The sequence below is a fragment of the Ornithorhynchus anatinus genome, chromosome 4 (genome assembly GCF_004115215.2).
Source record: "Ornithorhynchus anatinus isolate Pmale09 chromosome 4, mOrnAna1.pri.v4, whole genome shotgun sequence".
Taxonomy (NCBI): Eukaryota; Metazoa; Chordata; class Mammalia; order Monotremata; family Ornithorhynchidae; genus Ornithorhynchus; species Ornithorhynchus anatinus.
The window spans coordinates 120105854-120130095 of NC_041731.1; the positions used below are offsets into that span (position 1 = coordinate 120105854).

At 43.9% G+C, this 24242-nt stretch overlaps 1 protein-coding gene and 1 non-coding gene across 2 annotated transcripts; one reads left to right on the top strand and one right to left on the bottom strand.

Moving 5' to 3' along the window:
* Window positions 1-1930: 1930 nt before the first annotated feature.
* Window positions 1931-4004, top strand: FGFBP1 (fibroblast growth factor binding protein 1). The gene is made up of 2 exons (XM_001513234.4): window positions 1931-2038; window positions 2871-4004. The coding sequence occupies exon 2, from the start codon at window positions 2892-2894 to the stop codon at window positions 3597-3599; it is 708 nt and encodes a 235-aa protein (XP_001513284.2). The 5' UTR covers window positions 1931-2038; window positions 2871-2891; the 3' UTR covers window positions 3600-4004.
* Window positions 4005-13665: 9661 nt separating this feature from the next.
* On the bottom strand, window positions 13666-13803 carry LOC114811515. The gene has a single exon (XR_003759212.1). It is a non-coding gene; the product is annotated as a small nucleolar RNA SNORA7 (small nucleolar RNA).
* Between the last annotated feature and the right edge of the window lie 10439 nt (window positions 13804-24242).

The window sequence follows — 24242 nt, forward strand, 5'->3', positions numbered from 1 at the left end:
CTGGCTCCAGAAGAAGCATACCCAAACCCTTTTTTAAGGTGATCCAAAGAGGGATTTCAGAAGATGAAAACAGAAAATATTCTTTCTCTGCCTCATTGTGCCCTGGGCAATTGGACAGTGTCCCAGTGTGATTTTCAAATCACACTGACTGTTATTCAATGTTTGGGTACCTGCAAGTGAAGGGAGAGGGGAAATCTTAATTATACTGTTTTGTGTGGGGGAATTTCTATGTCCTTTTTAGGTTTTGAAAAATGGACTACGGAGGCTCAGAGTCCAATTTTCAACTTTGTAATCTTTCCCAGGACTTAATACAGTGCTGTGCCCACAGTAAGTGGTTAATAAATACTGTTACTACTAATAGTTCAAACTCAGTTCATGTCCGTTAGATAACACATTTGCTCCCAGATGTGGCTTTCTGTTTACCACCTAAAGAAGCAGCTTGGCCTAGTGGATAGAACATGGACCTGGGAATCAAAATAGCTGTTTTCTTATCCCTGCTTCAACGCTCCTCTGCTGGGCAAGCCACTTTACTTCTCTGCCTCATAAGACAATGAGCCCTAGGTGGGGCAAGAATTCAACGTGATTCACTTATGTCTACCCCAGTGCTTAGTACAGTGCCTGGCATATATTATGTGTTTAACAAATACCATTAAAAAAAACCACACTGAAAGAGAGTTTCTTATTTCAGGTTGGACTGCAGAAATGGGTTTCTCGTGTCTGTTTCCTCCTCTTCCCCTATCTCTGTGAAATATCCCAAGGAATAACCAGCAGCACTGGTTCTGCGTAGTGAAATGTAGTGCTCATTCTTAGGGAAGTAGTGTGACCTAGTGGTTAAAGCAGGAGCCCACAGCCACGGGACCTGGGTTCTAATTCCAGCTCTGCCACTTACCTGCTGTGTGATCTTGTGTGAGTCACTGAACTTCTCTGTGCCTCAGTTTCCTCAGCTGCAAAATGGGGATTCAATTCCTGTGCTCCCTCCTATTTAGCTGTGAGTCCCATGTGGGACACTGACTGGATCTGTCTTGATGAACTTGATTCTACTCCAACACTTAGAACAGGTCTTGACACATAATAAGCACCTAACAAATACCATATAAAAAAGTATTGCTATGAAGTCAAGGAGCTCACTCTCAGCATATGTCGTGCTGTTTTAAATTCCAGATTTTACCCTTTTGGAGAGTGAGGGGCAAAGTGTCCTTAGAGCAAGGTCCTTAATCTGGAACTCCCTTCCCTTATCAGTTTCTCAGAGCCTCCACCTCTCCACTTTGAGCAGAGTGGATTAAACTTTATTTAGCCACCCAATGATAGGAGTACCCCTACAGATCTTTGAAAATCAGGGAGGGGAAGGGTGTGCCCTTTTTTAATGGTGTTTTTCTCGGATAAGGGTATCCTGGGACTCTGCAGCAAGTCCATGTTTACATAGCACAAATAAAAATGACATAAAACCACTCCAAACTGAATGATATATGTTAGTCATTTATTCATTCATTCAATCGCATTTATTGAGTACTTACCATGTGCAAAGCACTGTACTAAATGCTTGAGAGAGTATAATACAACAACAAACAGACACATTTCATGCCCACAACGGGCTCAAAGTCTAGAGGGTCATTGAGGCAGGGAGGAGGAGGAGAAGCTATATTTTGAAAACTGGTATAATCACAGCACATAGTTTAAGGGAGGTATTCACTGCTGATAAAGTTCTTCGAGGGAACTGCAGGTTTACAAAACTCCTATCCTAAAGAAGAAAACGAAAAGACTCGGCTAACGCAATAGTCGGCCACACCTCTGTCACCCCATTGCCGGCGATGGGCTCTTACATGTTACTGAGAGCACTGGCATCTCCTCAAGAGGGCGGGTCTAGGTGGAATGAATAAGGTTTTAAAGGTGTTCTTTAATTGTGTTGTAATATCTTGGGATGGGATGTAGGCGTGCCTTACGCTGTATAAATAGCCCACTGACTTCCATACAAGCTGGAGATTTCTGAAAGCCAACAGGTTTACCTTGCACTACGATTGAGTGCCTTCACCCAGCTAAGGTATGTGTTTCATGATTGAGCTATTGGGGAGTTCTAGTTTTAGACTATAGTAATCCAGGTATTCTTACCTAAAAATTAGAAAGAAAAATTGTGACTGCTCTCTCTCTCTATATGCTTTAAAAGTCCAATGTACCTTAAAAGGCTGCATTTCTTCTCCTGGCTTCTTTGGTATTCCTGGCAGACTAGGTTATGAATGAAATGTGAGCCCGTTGTTGGGTAGGGATTATCTCTATCTGTTGCCAAATTGTACTTTCCAACTGCTTAGTACAGTGCTCTGCACACAGTAAGTGCTCAATAAATACAATTGAATGAATGAACAAACTGAGATAGACGTGTTCAGACAATGAGTGTCAGCTATCTCTGATAATAAGGTTTTCGCCATTTATTTTGGAGCACACCTTCAAGAAAGGCATTTGCTTTTACTAACGGCTACATCCAAATTTGGCATTGTTCATAACTATTTCCTTTGTCACAAATTGCTGTCTCTGGGGAAGATTGAAGCTCGTTTCTTTCAGCGCATAGAAATGAGAAATTACCAAAGCCCGTAAGCCTGTGTCCAAGTTTCCATCAGAAACCCATTTGGTGGATGAGAGGAATAAAGCGGTATCTAATTCAGTCATCTCAACCTTAGAGCAGGTTTTCAAGAATTGTATGTAGCTCATCTGGTAATCCTAGAACGCGGAGACTCTTTTGTACAACTTTAAGAACCAGTTGGTAAATTGGTGGCCCGGAATGCAATAATCAGAGAGTCAGCGATTGTCCCGAGGGATGGGGCAAAGCGGATACACGTAAATCTCGACGGCAGCCTAACTAATCTGATTTTGCCTAACAGGTTCCTGGCCGAGCCGAAGCCATGAGGATTCGATGCATCGCCCTCTTTTCTATCTTGCTCCTGGTTTCTCAGTTGCTCTTCGTCGAAGGGGAAAAACAGAAAGAAAGAAAAAATGGGAGAGAAGGCAAAGGGGAAAGACAGCAGGCTGGATCACCAGGCCCACATGAGAAAGGGCAGAAATCCAGAGGAGGAAAAGGATTTCCCAAGGGCAAGTTTTCCACTAAAGATAAAGCGGACTGCACTTGGGCGGTAACACGACAAGACAGCACCAGCACCCTGACCATAGAGTGCAAGAGGGGTAACAGCATGTTTGGGTGCACCTATGCGGGCAACCCTTCTTCCTGTCCCCAGTTCGAGGGAAATGAAAAGCCCTACTGGAAACAGATCAGCCGGGTCCTGAAGAAGCAGAAGGGCATCTGCCAGGACCCAGAAAGCGTCCTCAGGTCCAGGCTGTGTAAGAAAGGCTCGTCGGGAGCAACCCTTAAGATGGTGAACTCCACTCTGAGCAAGACCGAGAGTGGTGCAGAAGACAAGAGTGAGCAGGGTGGGTTGGGAGGGATCATTCCTACGGTGCGGGCAGAAAACGGGGCAGTGACCAAGGGGACACCGGACTGTGAAGAAGATGAAGATATTATTAACCAGAGGAAAGTAGCGGACGAGTACTGTGGGCATTCCTGGAGCTCGCTGTGTAGGTTTTTCCTCACCATGTTCCAGGATAATACATGCTAGTGAATCTGAGGAGCCCCATCCAAATTCCGAGTTACCGAGAGCTTGTTCCTCCAGGAATGCTGCAGAGCCTTCTAGGTGTCCCCGTGTGATGGGAACTTGCATTGGAGAGGAGTGGAGAGGACCAAACTGAGTATTTAATGGTGTTTTGTGATTTTTATACTTCGAGGTCTGCTTCACCCTTTCAGATGCTATAGATTGTATTTTCATATAGACTGCTCTGAGAATATTACCAAGAGATGTTACACTCCATGTGAAGAGGCTGTAGATAAACAAAGTCTTCTTCAGGCCTTTCTTTGAGCTGAGTAGCCAAAGTGATGATTTAAGTGCAATGCACTGTAACACTGTACAGTTCTTTTGATGTGACTTCTTAAAGCTATCTGAGATAATAAACTTTTTGAAATGCTTTTCACCCCTGCCTGCCTCCAAGTTTGTTCCCAGAGTATCCCGTAGCACTAATCATAATAATGATAACAATAATAATTATAATAATGATATTTGTTAAGCGCTTACTATGTGTCAAACATTGTTTTAAGCTCTGGGGTAGATACAAATTAATCAGGTTGGACAAAGTCCACGTCCCACATGGGGCTCACAGTCTTAATCCCTATTTTATAGATAAGGTAACTGAGGCCCAGAGAAATGAAGTGGTCTTCCCAAGGTCACTTGGCAGACAAGTGGCGGAGTTGGAATTAGAACCCTCATCCTCTGGCTCCCAGGCCTGGGATCTATCCAATGGGCCATGCTACTTCTCTTAGGCCATGCTCCTTCGCTCTTAAAAATTGTTAAGTAAATATTGCAATGTTGGGGAGGGCGGGGAGGGGGTGCCCTGCCATCTAACCATAGATGGTATTTATTGAACATTTACTCTGGGCAGAGCACTGTACTAAGCACTTGGGAGAGTACAGGAGAGTTGACAGATACGTTCCCTTCCCCAAAGAATTTCCCAGTCTAAACTATGCACTTCTGCCTAAACTGTAAGTAGACCAATGGAGTAGTAAAGGGACAAGTTTTCACAGCTTCCAAGACCACCTCACTAGGCCTGTAAAGATTTCTCTGAGGAGCGTGGCATAGTGGATAGAACATGGGCCTGGGGAGTCAGAAGGTCATGGGTTCTAATCCCGGCTCCACCACCTGTCTGCTGTGTGACCATGGGTAAGTCATTTCACTTCTCTGGGCCTCAGTTCCCTCATCTGTAAAATAGGAATTGAGACTGTGAGCCCCACTTGGATCAGACACTGTGTCCAACCCAACTTGCTTTTATCTACCCCCGTGTTTAGTACTGTGCCTGGCATACTGTAAGTGCTTAACAAATACCACAATTATTATAATTATTACTATTAGTAATAATCAAAATGCAGCCAATTAATTAAACCAATGGTGAAATGGTTAAAAGGAGATGGTGAGAGAATTCCCTTCTGTGATGAACTCAACGTGTAGGATAGAATCTCATTGCCCTGGAATGGTTGGCCATGCCTGAAGACAGGAGTTTGGACCAGATGTGCCATCACCATTCTTGATCCAGAGATTCAGTGAGTTTTTTTGGTTTAGTCAAGGGAAGCCCTCTTTTGTGGCTCCTATAGTTTGCCTTAACCACTAGAAAAAAGGGGTAGGACCCTCAAATTCATATATACATGAAGAGCTCTAGGAGTTGGTAGATGGCAGATACTCTGGATAACACCACTGCCTAACTAGAAAGTAGGCTAAGCAGTTATGCTTATGAATTTGCACTAGATTTCTCATTTTTTTTCTTGTTTTGGTGGCTCACTTAATGGATCCCAAAGAGCAAAAATGAAATAGAAAAGTTGCCTTGAGATTAATCTTCGAGGTAGTATGATGATTTCAAATATCTCAACTTAATGGTCATTGGTGGGCCAATGTCGATCATCTTTCCTGGAAGCATTTTAAGTGCTTAGACAATGACAGTTGAAAATAGCCTCATTATCTGTATAATTTACATGGAAAATATTCTCCAATTTAACGTGCAGCTTCCTTGGAAAGAATACTCTGGGAAGAAAAAAAATATCACCTGTGGGGATTTTTGGCTCTTGCTCTAGGTGGTTGAAGCCAGTACTGACTTGTCCCATCTAAATCTATCCCATTTCCCAAGGTAAAATGACTTTTTGGCAAGCTAGCAGAGAAACCAACTGACTAGATCCAACACAGGAGGAAGCTAAACCACAGTGTGTCGAGTTTTCAAGTGCTGAAAGCTGATAAGAGATGGGTTCTATCAGATGATCTGTATGATTAGTTTTCTCATGTAAAACATCCCGAAATATCTCATTTGCATCAGGCAATGAAGTGGATAAGGGGTTGAATAGATTGGCGCCAGATAAGACCTCGGATTTCCAAATGCAGTGCCGAAAACTGTATGATGCCTACAGCCATTTGCTTATTCTTGGAAGTCCCCTGCTGACTCCAGAACCATTTCTTATGATATAATTTGTTGCTGGGAAAACAAGAAGAAATCCAGGGAAGAAGTTGAGAACCATCCTCTCTACCAAGGTTTCTATTTCATTTTTGTTTTATTTTTTCCATGGTATTTGTTAAGCATGTGCTATGTGTCAAGCAGTGTTCTAAGCATTGGGGTAGATTCAAGTTAATCAGGCCAGATACAGTCTCTGTCCCACATAGGGCTCACAGTAGGAGGGAGAATAGGTGTCGAATCCCCATTTTCTAGTTGAGGAAACTGAGGCACAGAGAAATTACCCAAGGTCACAGAACAGGCAAGTGGTGGAGCCAGAATCAGAACCCAGCTCCTCTGGCTCCCAGGTCCAGGCTTTAGCCACTATGTCACGCTGCTTCCCATTAGATTACTAATACATAGATCATACTTAGGTTATTAATGCCTTTGTGCCCCTCTACATTGCAAGCTGGATGCTGGCAGGGAGAGTGTCTATCAACTCTGTTTTATTATACTCTCTCATTCGCTTAGTATGGTGCTCTGAGCACAGTAGCGCTCAAAAAATACAAGTGATTGATGAGACTTATTCTCTCACAATACAGTTGACCACCCTCCAAGAATACTTCAAACTTAGCCTGGACCTTCTAAGAATAATGGTTTCTGCTCTTTTCCAGGACCACACAAAAGATTGGACTGAACAAATCCCACCTCGAACTGCTATTCCTAATTGTAGTTCACTCCTCCTGATCCACTGCCAAACAGTTGCCTTGTTGAGAGAGAAGTCCTTGCTATAGGGGATCTATGCAAGTTTAAATACTGATGAATATTAATAGTAGGAATGCCTCCTGGGTAACTTGAGTGGCTCCTGGAAAAGAAACAAATGCATACCAAATTAACCAGATGTATAACTTATAGCGTGGCTCAGTGGAAAGAGCCTGGACTTCGGAGTTAGAGGTCATGCGTTCGACTCCCAGCTCTGCCACTTGTCAGCTGTGTGACTGTGGGCAAGTCACTTACCTTCTCTGTGCCTCAGTTACCTCATCTGTAAAATGGGGATTAACTGTGAGCCTCACGTGGGACAATCTGCTTATCCTGTATCTACCCCACAACTTAGAACAGTGCTCTGCACATAGTAAGCGCTTAACAAATACCAACATTATTATTGTGAAGAATAATAATTACTGTGATATTTGTTAAGCACTTACTATGTGCCAGCACTGTAGAGAAGCAGCGTGGCTCAGTGGAAAGAGCACGGGCTTGGGAGTCAGAGTTCATGCATTCAAATCCCGGCTCTGCCATTTGTCATCTGTGTGACTGTGGGCATCACTTAACTTCTCTGTGCCTCAGTTACCTCATCTGTAAAATGGTGATTAAGACTGTGAGCCTCATGTGGGACAACATAACTACTCTGTATCTACCCCAGCGCTTAGAACATTGCTCTGCATAGAGTAAGCACTTAATAAATACCAACATTATTATTAGTAAATCCTGGGATTGATGCAAGCAAATCTGATTGGACACAGTCCCTGTCCCACTTGGAGCTCACAAACTTAATCCCCATTTGACAGAGGAGGTAACTGGGGCATTGAGAAGTAAAGTGACTTCCCCAGGGTCACACAGCAGACAAGTGGTGGACCCAGGTTTAGAATCCAGGTCCTTCTGACTCCCAGGCCTGTGCTCTATCCACTAGGCCATGCTGCTTCTCCCATTAAGTAGTCAGACAAACAAGGATTGACAGGCTCGGGCTGAAATGATGAATGAAGTGATGATGGAGCAACAAGACAACGGGTCTTTGGCTCATTTCCTGAGGTGACTTCCAGCTGTGGAGATGAAGAACACTAGCTGTTTCCTATCCCGAAGCAGCTTGGCCTAGTGGAAAGAGGACAGAACTAGGCTTTAGGATCACTGAATTCTAGTCTTGGCTCCATCCCTTAGACTGCTGTGTGAATTTAACCATATCGCTTAACTTCTTTCACCTTCACCTTTCTCATCTGTAAAATGAGGATTAGATCCCTCATTTCCCCTTAGTCTGTGATCCCCAAGTGATGCAGAGACTATGTCTGATCTGACTGTAGTGTTTTATCCCACTGCTCATATTCTCTTCTCCTCTCTTCTCACTTAACCATTACCATCACTATTTTCCACTCTCATTTAATGCCACTTACCAAAGTTGTCTATGTTCAAGTAGCCTGCCAGTAGAAGAGACAACTAGACAAGTAGAATCTAAAAGCTTTAAAAAATAGTATATTATTATCCAAAAATAAAATTTTAAAAAAGAATGGTTTGAGAAGCTTCATGGCCTAGTGGAAAGAGCATTCTAATTCCAGAGCTTCTAATTACTTGCTGGGTGACTTTCCCAAACTATTTAACTGCTCTGCGCCTCAGCTACCTCATCTGTAAAATGCAGATTAAATCCTACTCCCTGCAGTTTAGACTGTAAACCCCTTGTGGGACAGGGACTTTGTCTACTCCAGAGCTTAGAACAGTTCTTGACACATAGTAAGTACTTAACAATTACCATAAAATAAGAATGGCATTTGCATGGATGAGGAGAATAGGTCTCTGCTGCCTCATTTGTGAAGTGTTAGGATCCATTTAGAGGTCATGCTTCAAACATTGCCCTAATGAGTGATCTTTTCCAGGAAATGTTCATCAAATCTTAGCTTGCCTACTGGATTATTTTATTTGTTCATCTTTCTTTGGTGCCCTGATCCCAGGTTCCGATGACTTCCGCCTTTGCTGTAGAGCATATGCCAGGGCAGGGCTCTGGGCTCAAGGTATTGGTGACTCAATCCCCTCAGTTGTTTCCTATTAGCCTCCTGGCCCTAAAGCAACAGCAAGGTCTGCTAAACAAGCCCATTTTGTACCTGGTGAGTTCATTCTGGAGCAGTAGAGAAAAATAGAGCAGAATGTAGAAAACTGATGGACCAGAAAAATGGTGGTTGCCAAGCCCACGAAATCAGGTCTGGTAAGCATCCATGAGTTTTCTCCACCTGACAGAACTCAGGTTTTCTTAGGTTTGGTTTTGTCAAAGGACAAGAAGAATTCCTCACAGCATGGCTGTGCTTTGGTCATGAAATTATTAAGAGCAGTTGTATCACCTGGTCTCCCGTAAGAGGTCCAAGAGAGTCAATCAATGAATCAGCTGGGCCTATTGACTGAGAGAATTAAAGGAGGGGTAGAAAAAGCAGGACCCACTCGGCCCCCTGTTTCCCTTAAGTGTTTTGGATAATAATGATAATTATGGTACTTGTAAAGTGTTCACTCTGTGCCAAGCTCTGTTCTAAGTGCTGGGGTAGATTCACATTAATCAGGTTGGACACAGTCCTTGTCCCACATGGAGCTCATATTCTTAATCCTCATTTTTACAGATGAGGTAAGAGGCCCAGTGAAGTGACGTACCAAGGTCACACAGCAGACATGTGGCAGAGTTGGGATTAAGAACCCAGGCCAATGCCCTATCCTTTAAGCCACACTGCCCACTGTGCCAAATGGGTGCTCAATCAGTGCTCCTGTGGGAATGACTGTGAAGTAAATACCGGTGGCTAGTGTTATTAGAATGATGGAGTCCTGAGCCTTGGGGATTGAGAACCTGCATTAAGAAACTGATTTTAGTGGCTTTTCCACTGCTGCTTGCACTTGCTTGTCCTGTTGGTTCTGTTCCTGAAGAGGCACAGAGCAAGTAGTTGAACTAAGATGTTAGCCTACTTCTTCACAGGCTTGTTTGAGGGGGCCCCCTCCCAGTCTAGTCTGAGCCCAATTTCTCTGTAAAATCCTAGCTCCAACCTAGTCAGTCTGTTGAATCTTTGAGAGATTTACTAATTTAGTTTAAATGGCTTCTTAAAAAAGATGTGGTGGTCCCACTCTGCCTCTGGGTTCAAGTTTGTTACTGTGTTCCTCAGATGTCAACTGGGGAAATAATTTGTGAAGTCCTTACTTTGTGTCAAGCACTGTACTAACCTCTGGGGTAGATAGACTGGGAGCCCCATGTGGGATGGAGAGGGAGAACAGGAATTTGATCCCCATTTTACAGATGAGAAAACCGAGACACAGAGATGCTAATTGACTTCCCCAAGATCTAACGGCAAGCAGTTGGCAGTGGTGGGATTAGAACCCAGATCTTCTGACTCTGTCAGACATGCCCTTTTTGCTGAATCATGCTGCTCACATCCCAGAATGCACTGTCAGTGCCTGGAGTCCTACAAAACCCTGCCTCTCTAGTGGTGTAGTCTCAGGATGCGGTTGATGCAACCACCCTGAAAGCCAACTAATTCAACTAGGGTGAGTATTTATTACTAATCTGCAGTTTGAGGGAAGGATCTGCACATGGGAACAGAAAATGAAATGAGTTGGTTCATAATGACATTTTCAACCTTAAAGGCTAAGAACAGTAGGAGGATTTTCTTGTAGCCAAGGCACCCACAGAAAATCACTGTTTTGTGGTAAGGAAGGGCTGAAAGCCAGTTGCTTAAAAAAAAAAAATCAAGACTACATGCTTTAGCTTTGTTGTCTATTTAAGACTCAGTATGCAGGAGATCTCAATAGACATTGTTGGCCAAGTGATAGGACTGATAGACTTTCAAGCTGGCTGGAAACCAAGCCAAATCTTATTGTTTAGATTAGTCCCCTCCCTTGGGAACCCCTGGTTTTCCTGGCACTAGTAAAAAAGAGCACCTTGTTTGAGTTCTGACCATGTCTTGGAAACCATTAGGAGCATGAACTAGGAAAATGGTTTATCTATTTTTGGTCCCTTACTCACTGAATTCTGCCCATTTCCAATCACTTTCTCTGTGCATTGTGCAGGCTGGGTCATGTGGAGAAATGGTGAGGTGTTCATGAATCAGCCAAATCAAAGTGCCAGCAGGATCCAGAACTGTTTACTCTATCATACCTACTCACACCCTGAGAAAAGGGCTCTCTGCACAAACCAGGTGTGGGACAAAGAGTAATGACTGATCAGTTTTCTAGTGGCTGTACTTAGAGTGGAGGTGGATATGACTAAGGACAAAGTTAGTGGTTGAGGCTCAGTGCAAAAGACCTGCCAATAAGAAGCCAGGATGGCCTAGTGGAAAGAGCGGCAGGAGACCCGGCTTCTAGGCCCAAATCTACCTGTGGCCTGCCGTGGGTCCTTAAGCAAGTCACTTAAACTCTGTGGGGCTCTGATTTTCTCATCTCTGAAACAGGGAAAAGTGAGCTGCTCTCTCTTCCTTAGTGATTTGCAAGCCCCATGTGAGTCAGGGACTGTGTCCAATCTGATTCTCTTTGTAGTTAACCAAGCATTTAGCACATAGTAAGTGCTTGATAAATACCAGTATTGGGGAGAATGACAAAAGGAACTGGCATTCCTCAACTAGACAGGGCCTCTTTAATCTCAAATTTAGTTTCAATCATTCCATAATACCCTGTGGTGATTAGTTGCACTGGATATGGTCCCCATTTTTGGAAAAGCACCTCATTCACCAGAGAGAAACAGGCAAGCCTTCATAAAGCTTTTCTAAAGTGCTGACTAGTTAAAGAGCAAAGATGTGCTCGGCTCATCTTCCCGCAGAAACGCTCTGGGCCGGTCACTCCCCTTCTTAGGCAACCACTGGAGGCTTTTATCAACCTCCGCATGAAACAAAAACTTTTCACTCTACATCACCTTTCTCCCTCCTATCTCTCCTCCCTTCTCTCTTTCTACTGCCCACCCCGTAGGCTCCGCTCCTCTGCTGCCCACCTCATCACCGTCCCCCGTTCTCGCCTATCCCACCGTCGACCTCTGGGCCACGTCTTCCCGCTGTCCTGGAATGCCCTCCCTCCTCACCTCCGCCAAACTAACTCTCTTCTCCTCTTCAAAGCCCTCCTGAGAGCTCACCTCTTCCAAGAGGCCTTCCCAGACTGAGCTTCCCCTTTTCCCTCTGCTGCCTCTCTGCTCCCCCACTTCACCTCCCATCAGCTAAGCCCCCTGTCCCCCATTTTCCCTCTGCTTTTCCCCCTCTCCCTTCCCCTCTCCTCAGCATTGTGCTCATCTGCTCATGTGTATATATTTTTATTGCCCTATTTATTTTGTTAATGAGATGTACATCCCCTTGATTCTATTCATTGCTATTGTTTTTGTCTGTCTGTCTCCCCCGACTAGATTGTAAGCCTGTCAATGGGCAGAGATTGTCTCTATCTGTTGCCGAACTGTACATTCCAAGCGCTTAGTACAGTGCTCTGCCCATAGTAAGGGCTCAATAAATACTACTGAATGAATGAATGAATGTGCTTAGGAATTCTTGTGGCTGACCTCCTATGTGGGCAGGGGTAGCCCGTCAAACGGCAGGGACTGTCTCTATCTGTTGCCGACTTGTTCATTCGAAGCGCTTAGTAAAGTGCTCTGTACATAGTAAGCGCTCAATAAATACTATTGAATGAATGAACGTTTAGAGGTGGGTGTGCCCTTGTATTCTCTGCTTAGTACGTAGCCTCTGGGTATATTTATAGTCTAAGAAAACAGACAATTAACAATTGCATGCTGGCTGGTAAATTACAGACAATCCTCAAAGTAGCCTCATCTGCTATGGAGGAATATATCCAATAATAATAATGGTATTTGTTAAGTGCTTACTATGAGCCAAGCACCGTTCTAAGAGCTGAGCACTGTTCGAAGCACTTACTAGGTACCAAGCACTATTCTAAGAGCTGGGGTAGTTACAAGCTAATCAGGTTGGACACAGTCCCTGTCCCACATGGAGCTCACAGTCTTTATCCTCATTTTACAGATGAGGTAACTGGGGCACAGAGAAGTTAAGTGTCTTGCCTCAGCTCGCACAGCAGACTTGTGGTGGCAGAGCTGGAGTTAGAAGCCATGTCCTCTGATTCCCAGGCCCCTGTTCTTTCCACTACAGGACTGGGTTTCAGGAGACCCGAGTTCTAATCCCAGTTCTGTGTTTTTTGGCAAACTACAACTCTGCCTTTGTATGCCTCAGTTTCCCCACCTTTATAATGGGGATAAAAAAAAAACTGGTTCTCCTTCCCTCTTAGACTGTCTGAGCCCTATCTTGTATCTACCCCAGCACTTGTGAAGTGGTAAGTACTTAATACCACCATTATTAGTATGCAGTCAATAATAATTGTGGTATTTAAGAACTTACTTTGTGCCAAGCCCTGTATTTAGCATTAAGATAGAAACATGGGGCTCCCAACCTAAGTAGGAAGGAGAACAGGTACTGATTCCTCATTTAAAGACAAATTCTTCACATGTAGTCAACATGGGCAGGCCGGAAAATCATGCACTACTGTGGCCAGCCACACTGTGTAATGGGAACGCCCCCCTCTAAAAGGTGAGAAACAATATAGATCAGGGGAAAATACTAAGATGGAATTCAGAAGCAGTGTTGCTGAGTGGCTAGAGCACAGGCCTGGGAGTCAGAGAGACCTGGGTTCTAATCTTGTCACTTGTCAGGTGACTTGGGGCAAGTCACTTAACTTCTCTGTGATTCATTTCCGACCCTTAGCGTCACCTTAGCGTCTCTCCCAGAACTCCCCGATCTCCATCTGCCATCGTTCTGGTATGTGTATCCACAGAGTTTTCTTGGTAAAAATCCGGAAGTGGTTTACCACTGCTTCTTTCCACACAGTAAACTTGAGTCTCTGCCCTTGACTCTCTCCCCTGCCGCTGCTGCCCAGCATGGGTGAGTTTTGCTTTGTAGCAGATTGCCTTCCACTCGCAACCCACTGCCCAAGCTAGGAATGGAATGGGTATGCCTCTGCTTGACTCTCCCTCCTGTAGCCAAGACTGGTAGAGTACTGGAAACTCTCCAGTTACGACCCTGAGAGGGTGTGATTCATTTACCTCATCTATAAAATGGAGATTAAGATTGAGAGAACCATGTGGGTCATGAGCTGGGTTCAACCTGATTAGTTGTATCTACCTCAGTCCTTAGTAGAGTGCCTGGCATATAGTAAGTGTTTGAACAAATACTGATTAAAAGAAAAGAAAATCACTGGAGCTTGGGTGCAAAAAATGGAGTTTTGAGATGTCAATACAATTCCTAAAAGTTTCTCCAAGTTTCCAGAATCTTTGTCTGTTAAACACAATTCGGATGTTGCCTTCAATAAATGATATTTATTGAGCACTTACTCTGTGCAGAGCACTGTACTCAACCCTTGGGTGCATCCAATGCAGTAGAGTTGGTAGCGATGATTCCGCCCTCAAGAAGCTTAGTCTAGGAAGCAGCATGGCTTATTGGAAAGAGCACGGACTTGGGAGTCAGAGGACATGAGTTCTAATTCTTGCTCCGCCACTTGTCTGCTGTGTGACCTTGGGTGAGCCACTTACCTTCTCTGTGCCTCAGTTACCTCATCTGTAAACTGGGGATTAAGACTGTGAGCCCCATGTGGATCTAGCTGATTACCTTGCATCTACCCCAGCAGTTAGAACAGTGCTTGGCACATAGTTAGCGCTTAAATACCATAATTATTATTTAGTGAGCTCCACATGGAACACGATTGCCGCCCCCCCCCCCCCCCCCCCGATTCTGTCTCCCCTGATTAGACTCTAAGACCGTCAAAGGGCAGGGGCTGTCTCTATCTATTACCAATTTGTACATTCCAAGCACTTAGTACAGTGCTCTGCACATAGTAAGCGCTCAATGAATGTTATTGAATGAATGAACAGGGACTGTGTCCAACCTAATTTGGTTGTATTCACCCCAGCGCTAAAATACAGTACCTGGCACATAGTAAGCACTTAACAAATACCATCATTATTATATAGGACTAATTATTCAATTTTGGACAAAACCAAACATGCTTTGCTTGATCTGAAGGGTAACCCTCAATAAATACTATCAACTGTTTGATTTGGGGATCCAAAGACCCATTCTGAAGGCAGAGACTCCTCATTAATTATGTGCCTTGGCTTCTCTTTCTCTATCCAACCCTGGCTTAGAGCATTGGTGTCATTCTGGGAAGTCTGTAACATTAGATATGGTGAAGGAGGAAGCAGTGATATGGTCCCAGGAAATGGACTCCTTTGCCCCTAAATTAGCATAACCCTGCTATGAGCTGTGAGGTAGTAAAGAAACTAAGTTCATTTGAATGAATGAGCTCAAAATCACATTTTTCCCCAGGTGACCTGATTTATCTAGCTCTGCTTTTGGATGCAGAATTGAAAATGGAACCAGCATTTCAAGAGAGATGGATACAAAACATATATTTTCCTCCATATAGGTGACCTTTCTTTCACTGCCAGTGGTACATTGGTAGATTGTGCTAATTATTTCTGCATTAAGGCCCAATCCTGTCAGAAGCCAATGGTGATAGAAAAAACAAATCAACACCATCCAATTTCCTGAGCCTTTCCAACTTGGGCTAAAACTCTCTAAAGAGACACTACACTTAGAAACGAGTTGTTCCCTGCAATGGATGATAAGGAAGCTGCATTGGGTTAGTTACTAAAATGGCACCTTGAGATTAACCCCAGAAATTTTCTGCTCAGTAGTATTTTTGGTGGTTTAGTGTTGGCCAAGCTGATGGGATTATATCACTACACAGCTCTACAGCTGGCCAGGCTCCAGGTTTCTGACAGGATGAAATTCCACAGTGGTGAGTTAAGGGGGACACCCTTTCAAAGGTTACATCTTGACCTTTCATCTGAAGCAAAAGGTTGTTCACTTTTGAAGTGCATGGTAAGCATTCATCTCAGCAACCCCAACTCATAGGGTGAGTTAAGACCTCCACACTCCTCAGCCAAGGAAGCAGTGATAGGAAGAGATTCAACCCACAGATGTCATGCAGATCGAGCTGACATATGACTTGGGTCTCATGTATTAAAATCCTGTTCTCAAACTGCTCGCCCCTTCCTATTTTACATATCACCATTCTTGCCATCTTTGAAGCCTTACTGAAATCCTAATTTCTCCAGGAAGCCTTCTCATCTCCACCCCACAGCACTAATTTACATGTCTTTATTCTTTGCCACTTCCCATATCTGGAATTTGTTTTAATGTCTGTCTCCATCGCTCTATTGTATACCCCATGTGGGCAGGGATCTTGTCTACCAACTCAAATGCACTCTCTCAAGTGCTTAGTACAGTGCTCTGCCCACATAGGTGCTCAATAAATACCAGTGATTGATTCTCCCTGGTTCCCATGAGAGGCAATTCTTTAGTAATTCACTTAGAGAACAACAATTTTGCATCAGTTCACAGTTTATTCAATAAAATGGCATTTGCAGACACTTATGTTCATAATGAATACTAATAGTTACCCTCATGAATCAACTTTCTCATTTGTCAAATGTCTCAAGAGTTGCCAGAACCACGGATTTTCACTCCATATATTACTCATTTTGGTTCACTATTTTGAAGAAGTCTTTTTTTTCCACTTCATTTCCATTAGCTAAATTAGAAGTTCAAAGGATTGTCATTATGCCCACAGATAGAACACACTGCAGTGAGATTCATGAAATCTCCCCAGACCATACCTTGGCTGAACAGTTCTGGGCACATTATAGGGGAGTCAACCTGGCCCAAATAGAGTTGTGAGTAATTTTTTAACTATAATAATCACTATAGCATTTAAGTTCTTACTATATGCCAGGCACTGTACTAAACACTGGGGTGGATACAAGCAAATAAGGTTGGACAAAGTCCCTGTCTCACATGAAACTCACTGTCTTAATCCCCATTTCACAGCTGAATTAGCTGAGGCCCAGAGAAGTGAAGTGACTTGCTCAAGGTCACACAGTCAAGTGAGCCCATTGTTAGGCAGGGATTGTCTCTATCTGTTGCCAAATTGTACATTCCAAGTACATTCATTCCAAGTGAAAATCTGTGGTTCTGCAAGAAGCAGTGTGGCACAGTGGAAAGAGCCCGGGCTTGGGAGTCAGATGTCATGGGTTCTAATCCTGGCTCTGCCGCTTGTCAGCTTTGTGACCTTGGGCAAATCACTTCTCTGTGCCTCAGTTACCTCATCTATAAAATGGGGATGAAGACTGTGAGCCCTATGTGGAACAACCTGATTAGCTTGTATCTACCTCAGCACTTAGAACAGTAGTTGGCACATAGTAAGTGTTTAACAAATACCAACATTATTATTAGTAAACACTTAGTACAGTGCTCTGCACATAGTAAATGCTCAATAAATACTACTGAATGAACAGAGCCAGCATTAGAACCCAGGGCCTTCTGATTCCCAGGCCCGTGCTCTATCCACTAGGCCATGCTGTCTAGAGTGTTATCTTTTGGCCCAAATCCTACATTTGGGCTTTCATTTTTTTGTCTCATGTTGAGTTGTCTCCGACCCGTAGCGACTCCATGGACACGTCTTTCGTAGAATGCTCCAACTCCATCTGCATCGTCTGGTAGTGTATCCATAGAGTTTTCTTGGTAAAAATACAGAAGTGGTTTACCACTGCTTTCTTCCACCTGGTAAACATGAGCTTCTGCTCTTGACTCTCTCCCATGACACTGCTGCCCAGCTCAGTTGAGTTTTGACTTGCAGCAGATTGCCTTCCACTTTCTAGCCACTGCCCATGTTAGGAATGGAGTGGGTATGCCTCTGCTTGACTCTCTCTCCCTTAGTTGACACTGGTAGAGTGCTGGAAACTCTCCAGGTGCGATCTTGAAAGGGGATTAGGCTTTCTATTTCAGGCAAATCAGCTAGAGGAATGCTCAATCCTCCGTTTTAATGGGGCAATGCTGACCTGGTCAGTAGCTGGTAAGATGAGTGTCCCAGGCTCTTCCTCTTGGCATCCAGGTAAATGGTGGAGCTTCCTGTCATAATTAATGGATGAGCCTCGGTCTAGTTGTGAAGACTTTGGGGCCCAGAACAGGTGAGGAGCAGTTACCAGTGGTAGCAATTTGCCCAATGCCACTTGGACTCACACCCCTGCCAATTATGGACTAGCTGGGGTAGAGGAAGAAACAAGAAAGTAGACAAACCGGGATGTAAGACATAGTGAAGAGCATATACTGGTAAATTCTCTAGAGTGAATGAATGGGTTGTCAAACATTCTGGAGTGGAAGTGAACCTTTAACCAAGTTTAAATCTTCCCACTTAAACCTTATCCTTAGACTCTGATAGTAATATGCTCACGATCCAGTTGTTGTCCTTTAAACAGCTCATTTTACTTCACTTTTCCGTGTTTGTTTCCTCATCTGTAAAACAGAGATTAAATACCTGTTCGCCCTCCTACTTAGACTACTAGTCCCATGTGGGACAGAGACTGTGTCCAACCTGATTATCTTTCAATCCCAGTGCTCAATCTATGCACTTGTCATGCACATAGTAAGTGCTTAGCAAATAACACAGTTATTATTATAAGTTAATTCATGCCTATTTTCTTTCTGCAAGTACTGAAATAAATGTCCATAGAAGGAGGAGAACCTGGTAATTTTCCTCACGTCTTTCCACACATTCTTTGTCACCACAAACATTTTCTACCCTCCCTTACTTACGAGGAGCTAAGTATCAGACGAGCACTATGTAGACACTTTCCACCGATGAAAAGGATCAGACTAGGTTAAGAAAAAATCTGTGACTAATAAGGCAAACATGACCCCTTTAAAATCAAAATTTTCCAAGTTTAAAAAAAACCTTAGGAAGCTTCTCATTTCCCTTTTGTAAGAGAGGGAGGAAACATTAAGATGCCTTTTATTTTCCCGCTGACTTATTCATTCACCTTTTTGGCAACCCCTCGTGGGTTAGATTACTTAAACCTCACCTTGCTTAATAGCCTTCAGGGAAGAATGAAAAGGAAGACGATGTGCCTCAATCCACAGCTAAGCCTCTTCCAACCCCTCCTTCCTACCAACCCTCCTCCTGCTCAGAGACTCAGCAACTCCAAACGCCTGATATCACCTCATCTGACGCCAGCCAATCCGGGGACCAGCCGTGCACTCAGCCGTTACCTCCTTTCCCACCTTCTCTACGAGTGGGTGTGGCTGAGCTCAGGTAACAAATTAATTCTTTTTTTTTTATTGTTTTCCTTTTGCCTTCTTACCTACATTCACTTTCTCTGGACTCTGGAACAACTTTTACTTATGTAGCAACTGGGACTTCTTCCATGTTCTCTACACTCCCTTTCTATTTGACTTCCAGCTAATGAGTTTTTCTTTGCGGACTGCTTCTCTTCCTCCTTTCCATCTCCCCCTGTTCCCGAGAAAGGAAATTCTAGGGAGGGATGTCAAAAGTCTCCCTGGAATTCCAGGATTTCCGGCCTACTCAGTACCAGATTTGTGTAGAAGGCTGGGCCTCCGATCAGGATTTCCTTGGCCTGAATCCAAGAGCTGCTTATTTGTTTTTCTGGGAAAGGCTATTCCAGGGAGATAGTTGTCTCAAAATGGAAATTAAGGTTTTCCATATATGAGGAAGTTTAAGTTTGGAAGCAATTTAGAAGGGGACACCTAGATGCATTTCTGACAGGCAAACCTGTCGGACGCAGTCCGGGTCCCACATAGTGTAAGTAGGAGGGAGAATTTCCATTTTTCAGATGAGGAAACTGAAATACTGAAAAGGAAAGTAAAATGAGCTGTTTAAAGGACAGGAACTAAATCATGTGCATATTGCCATCAGAGCCTAACGATAAGGTTTACTGGTAAGACTTTGTTAAGGGTTCACTTCTGCTCCAGAATGTTTGACAAAGTTTGCAGCTGGTTCGACAAACTGCAGTGTTTAAAAGCTATTTGTTGACCAATGCTAGAAAGGGTAAGGATTGTGGCTATATGACTCCCTCTTCATACTTGAGCAGGCCCAGGGCCACATGAAAAGCCTTGAGAAGTAGCTTGGCCTAGTGGATGGAAGCCTCAGCTCTGCCACTTGCCTTGTGTGACTTTGGGCAACTCACTTCACTTCTCTCTACTTAGTTACTTCATCAGTTAAGTGGGGATTTAAGACTGAGCCCTGTGTGGAAAAGGGATTGGGTCCAACCTGATTTGTTTGTTTCTACCCCAGTGCTTAGTATGTGCCTGACATAATAAGTGCTTAACAAATACCACAATTATTATTATAATAATCATTTAAAGTCTAGGTTTCCCCAGACAACCAAGAGGACTGAACAGTACTGAACTCACTGGAGACCCCCATCATCTTTCTGACCGTTAGTTATGGTGATGAATTGACCACTCTCACGAAATCATCTTAGCCCTAACACATGTCTTGAGGACTTTTCTTTAGACTTGCCACTGAGTAATTTCCCAATGGCCTGGGACTCCATCCCTCTCTCTATATATGACAGACCACCTCTCCCCCACCTTTTAAGAGCCTTACTAAAATTACATCTCTAAAAGACCTTTTCTCATTGACCCTACTTCCTCTCCCGTTTCTTTTGCTTATGTACTTGGGTATGTTCCCCTAAAGCACTTGATATTCATCCCACCCTCAGCCCATAGCATTTATGTACAAAACTTATTTGTTTATATTAATTTGTCTCCCCTTCTAGACAGTAAGCTCCTTGTGGACAGAGAACACATCTTTCAACTCTTGTACATTCCCAAGCACTTAAAATAGTACTCTGCACACAGTAAGAACTTATTAAATACTTATTAAATTATGATTAATTGTCTGCAGGAGTCTAGATTGTTTGGCCCCTTTTAATCCAATTCCAACCCAGAAAGTAGACTTCATTGTCCAATTAAGAGAATCAAGAACCCGCCAATAGAGACACATTTATTTCCACTTGATTTCCACTTGATTATTTTAGCCCTTACCCAACCAAAATGAACAAGTGAAAGCTACTTGTGGGCAGAAAACTTGTCTATTAACTCTGTACTTTTCAAAGTGCTTGGTACAGTGCTCAGCACATAATAAGTGTTCAAATTCCATAGATTGAAGTATGCAATCTCGATGGTTTATGCTGGGTCCCTGAGATTATTTTGGCTCTTGATTTGAGAAGCAGCGTGCCTTAGTGAATAGAGCACAGGTCTGGGAGTCAGAAGGACCTGGTTTCCAATCCTGGATATGCCTAATGTCTGCTGTGTGACCTTGGGGAGGTCACTTCACTTCTCTGGGTCTGTTACCTCATCTGTAAAATGGGAATGAAGAAGGGGACAGGGACTGTCCAACCTGATTAACTTGTATGTACCCCAGCACTTAGAATAGTGCTTGGCATAAAGTAAGCACTTAACACTAAGAAGGAAGAGTTTTCCCAGCTAGAGCTGGTATTTCAACATCAAAAAACAGTATTTAGTGAGTTCTTTCTGCATGCAGAGAACTTTACTAAGCTCCTGGGAAAGTACAATACAACAGGGTTGGTAGACATGTTCCCAGAACAAGTTTATGGTCTACAAATAGCCAAGAATAGCTAGTGTTCAGGGTTCTATAACCTGGGGAGGGTGGGATATGGATAAAGAGACCCTCAAACCATCACCAGGACTTATGGCTGGCTTAGCAACACCTCTTGCTCCATCCCACCTAACCCACTCACTGATCTGGACACATGCTTGATCAATTCATTGTACAGACCTCACCAACTCTGAAATGTCATTCTCCAGTCACAAATTTTAATTTACCTTGACACACTTCCATGCCCTCAGCTCTACCCACTGAACTCAAAAACTCCTGGTCCCCTGTCTCTCCACTGATTTCCTTACCACCAACTTGCAGTCCTGGTTCACCTCCAGAGTACACTTCCTCCACTCTTGCGCTTGCACCGAAGAAAGCCACTGGGGCAAATCCAGGCATTTCTTAGACCTCGTCCATCTCAAACGCATGGGAAGCAGCACAGCCTAGTGGTGAGAAGCACGGCCTTGGAGGTCGACTCCTGAGCAAAATTCCTCACCATTGAGCGAGCAAACACTGGTGAGCAAAAAACTCCTCACTATTGGCTTCAAAGCTCTCCATCATCTTGCCCCTTCTTGCCTCGCCTCCCTTCTCTCCTTCTACATCCCTGCCCGCACACTCAACTCCTCCGTACTAACCTTCTCACTGTGCCTCCTTCTCTGCTGTCCCACCGTCAACCCCTGGCCATCGTCTTACCTCTGGCCTAGAATGCCCCCCTTCCTCAAATCCACCAAACTAGCACACTTCTCTCCCCTTCAAAGCTGTACGGAAAGCTCACCTCCTCCAGGAGGCCTTCCCAGACTAAGCCCCCCTTTTCCTCAGCTCTCCCTCCCCTTTCTATCTCCCCAACCCGCTCCCTTTGCTCTACTCCCCTCTCTGGCCCACAGCACTTGGGTGTATATATGTACATATTTACAATTATAATTCTATTTATTTTTATTAATGGTGTGTATACATCTACAATTCTATTTATTTATAGTGATGCTACTGATGCCTGTTTACTTGTCTGTCTGTCTCCCCCCTTCTAGACTGTGAGCCCGTTGTAGGCAGGGATTGTCTCTATTTGTTGCTGAATTGTACTTCCCAAGCACTTAATACAATGCTCTGCACACAGTATGTGCTCAGTAAATATGATTGAATGAATAACTGTCTCCTTGATCCGCTGTCATCTGGCTTCCAGCCCCTCCATTCCATAGAAGCTGGCCTTTGCAAGTCTACCAGTGACTTCCATGTTGCTAAATCCAATGGCTTGTACCTTATCCTGATCCTCCTAGACCTCTCAGCTGCCTTTGACAATGTGGACCACACACTTCTCCTGAAAACACAATGTAACTTTGGTTGCACTGACACTGTCCTCTCCTGGCTCTCCTATATATGGTAGCTCCTTCTCTGTCTCTTTCGCTGGCTACCACCCCCTAAATGTGGGGTCCCTCAGTTCTGTATTCCCTTCTATTTTCCCTTTAAGAACACATTCACTCTCACGTTTTCACCTACAATCTCTCCATGTATGACTCCAAATCTACCTCTTCAGCCCTGACCTCTCTTCTCTTTAAAGATTCATGTTACCGCCTGCCTTCAGGACATCTCTACTAGGATATCTTGCAGACATCTCTAATTTAACTTGTCCAAAACAGAATTCTTTTTTCCATGCGAATCTTCTCCTCCCCTTCATTTTCCTACCACTGTTGACAGCACTACCATCCTCCGTGTCTCACAAGCACAAAACCTTGACTTTATTCTCAAATCATCTCTCATTCAGGGGAGCAGCGGGGCTTAGTGGAAAGAGCACGGATCTGGGAGCCAGAAGGCCTGGGTTCTAACATCAGCTCTTCCTCTTGTCTGCTGTGTGACCTAGGGCGAGTCACAAGTTCTCTGTGCTTCAGTTTCCTCATCTGTAAACTGGAGATTAAATTTCTGGTCTCTTCCTACTTAGGCTGTGAGTCTGATTGGGGATGGTGTCTGACTTGATAATTTTGTGTCTATCCCAGTGCTTGTCACTATCCAGCCCGATCTCTCGCCTTCTCTACAGTCTTGTATTTCTTCCAGCCTTCAAGAGATTTCTATTTCAATGTCCAACTGATACCTCAAATTTATCATGTCCAAAACAGAGCTCGTCATATTTCCATCCAAAAGCTGTCCTCCCCTTGACGTTCTCCCTGTCTCACAAACCTGTAACTTTGGTATTATCCTCAACTCATTTCTTTCATTCAACCCACATGCTCAGTTTTGTCACCAAATCCTGTCAGTTCAACCTTTACCACATTGCTAAAATCTGCTCTTTCCTCTCTTTCCATTCTTCTAACATGTTAATCCAAGCATTCAATCTACCCTACCTTGATTGACCGCATCAGCATCCCAGCTGACCTATTTGCCACCTGTCTCTTCCCCACTCCAGTCCATACTTCACTCTCCTGCCCAAATCATTTTTTTCTACAAAAACGTTCAGGACATGTTTCCCAATTCTTCAGGAAACAGAACTCCTTTCCATAGGCTTTAAAGCACTCAATCACCTTGCCCTCTGTTATCGCACCTCACTACTTTCCTACTACAAACCAACCCACATGCTTTGCTCCTCTAATACCAACCTACTCGCTAGACCTCAGTCTCATCTATCTCAACACTGACCTCTCGCCCTTGTCCTGCCGCTGACCTGGATCGTATTCAACAGATAATTACTTTCCTCATCTTCAAAGCCTTATTGAAGGCCCATCTCTAAGAGGCCTTGCCTGACTAAGCCCTCATTTCCTTTTCTCCACTCCCTTCTGTATCGCCCTAACTTGCTCTCGTTATTCATCCTCCCTCCCTGCCCCACCGAACTTATGTACGTATCCATAATTTGTTCATATTAATGTATGTGTCCCCCTCTAAACCATAAGCTCATTGTGGGCAGGGACTGTGTCCATTATATTGTACTCTCCCAAGTGCTTAGTACTGTGCCCTGCACACAGTAAGTGCCCCAAAATACAATTGATTGATTTGTACAGACAACTGCAGTA

Excerpts from the sequence above, each read along its gene's own strand:
- FGFBP1 (XM_001513234.4), top strand. The coding sequence starts at position 2,892 with ATGAGGATTCGATGCATCGCCCTCTTTTCTATCTTGCTCCTGGTTTCT.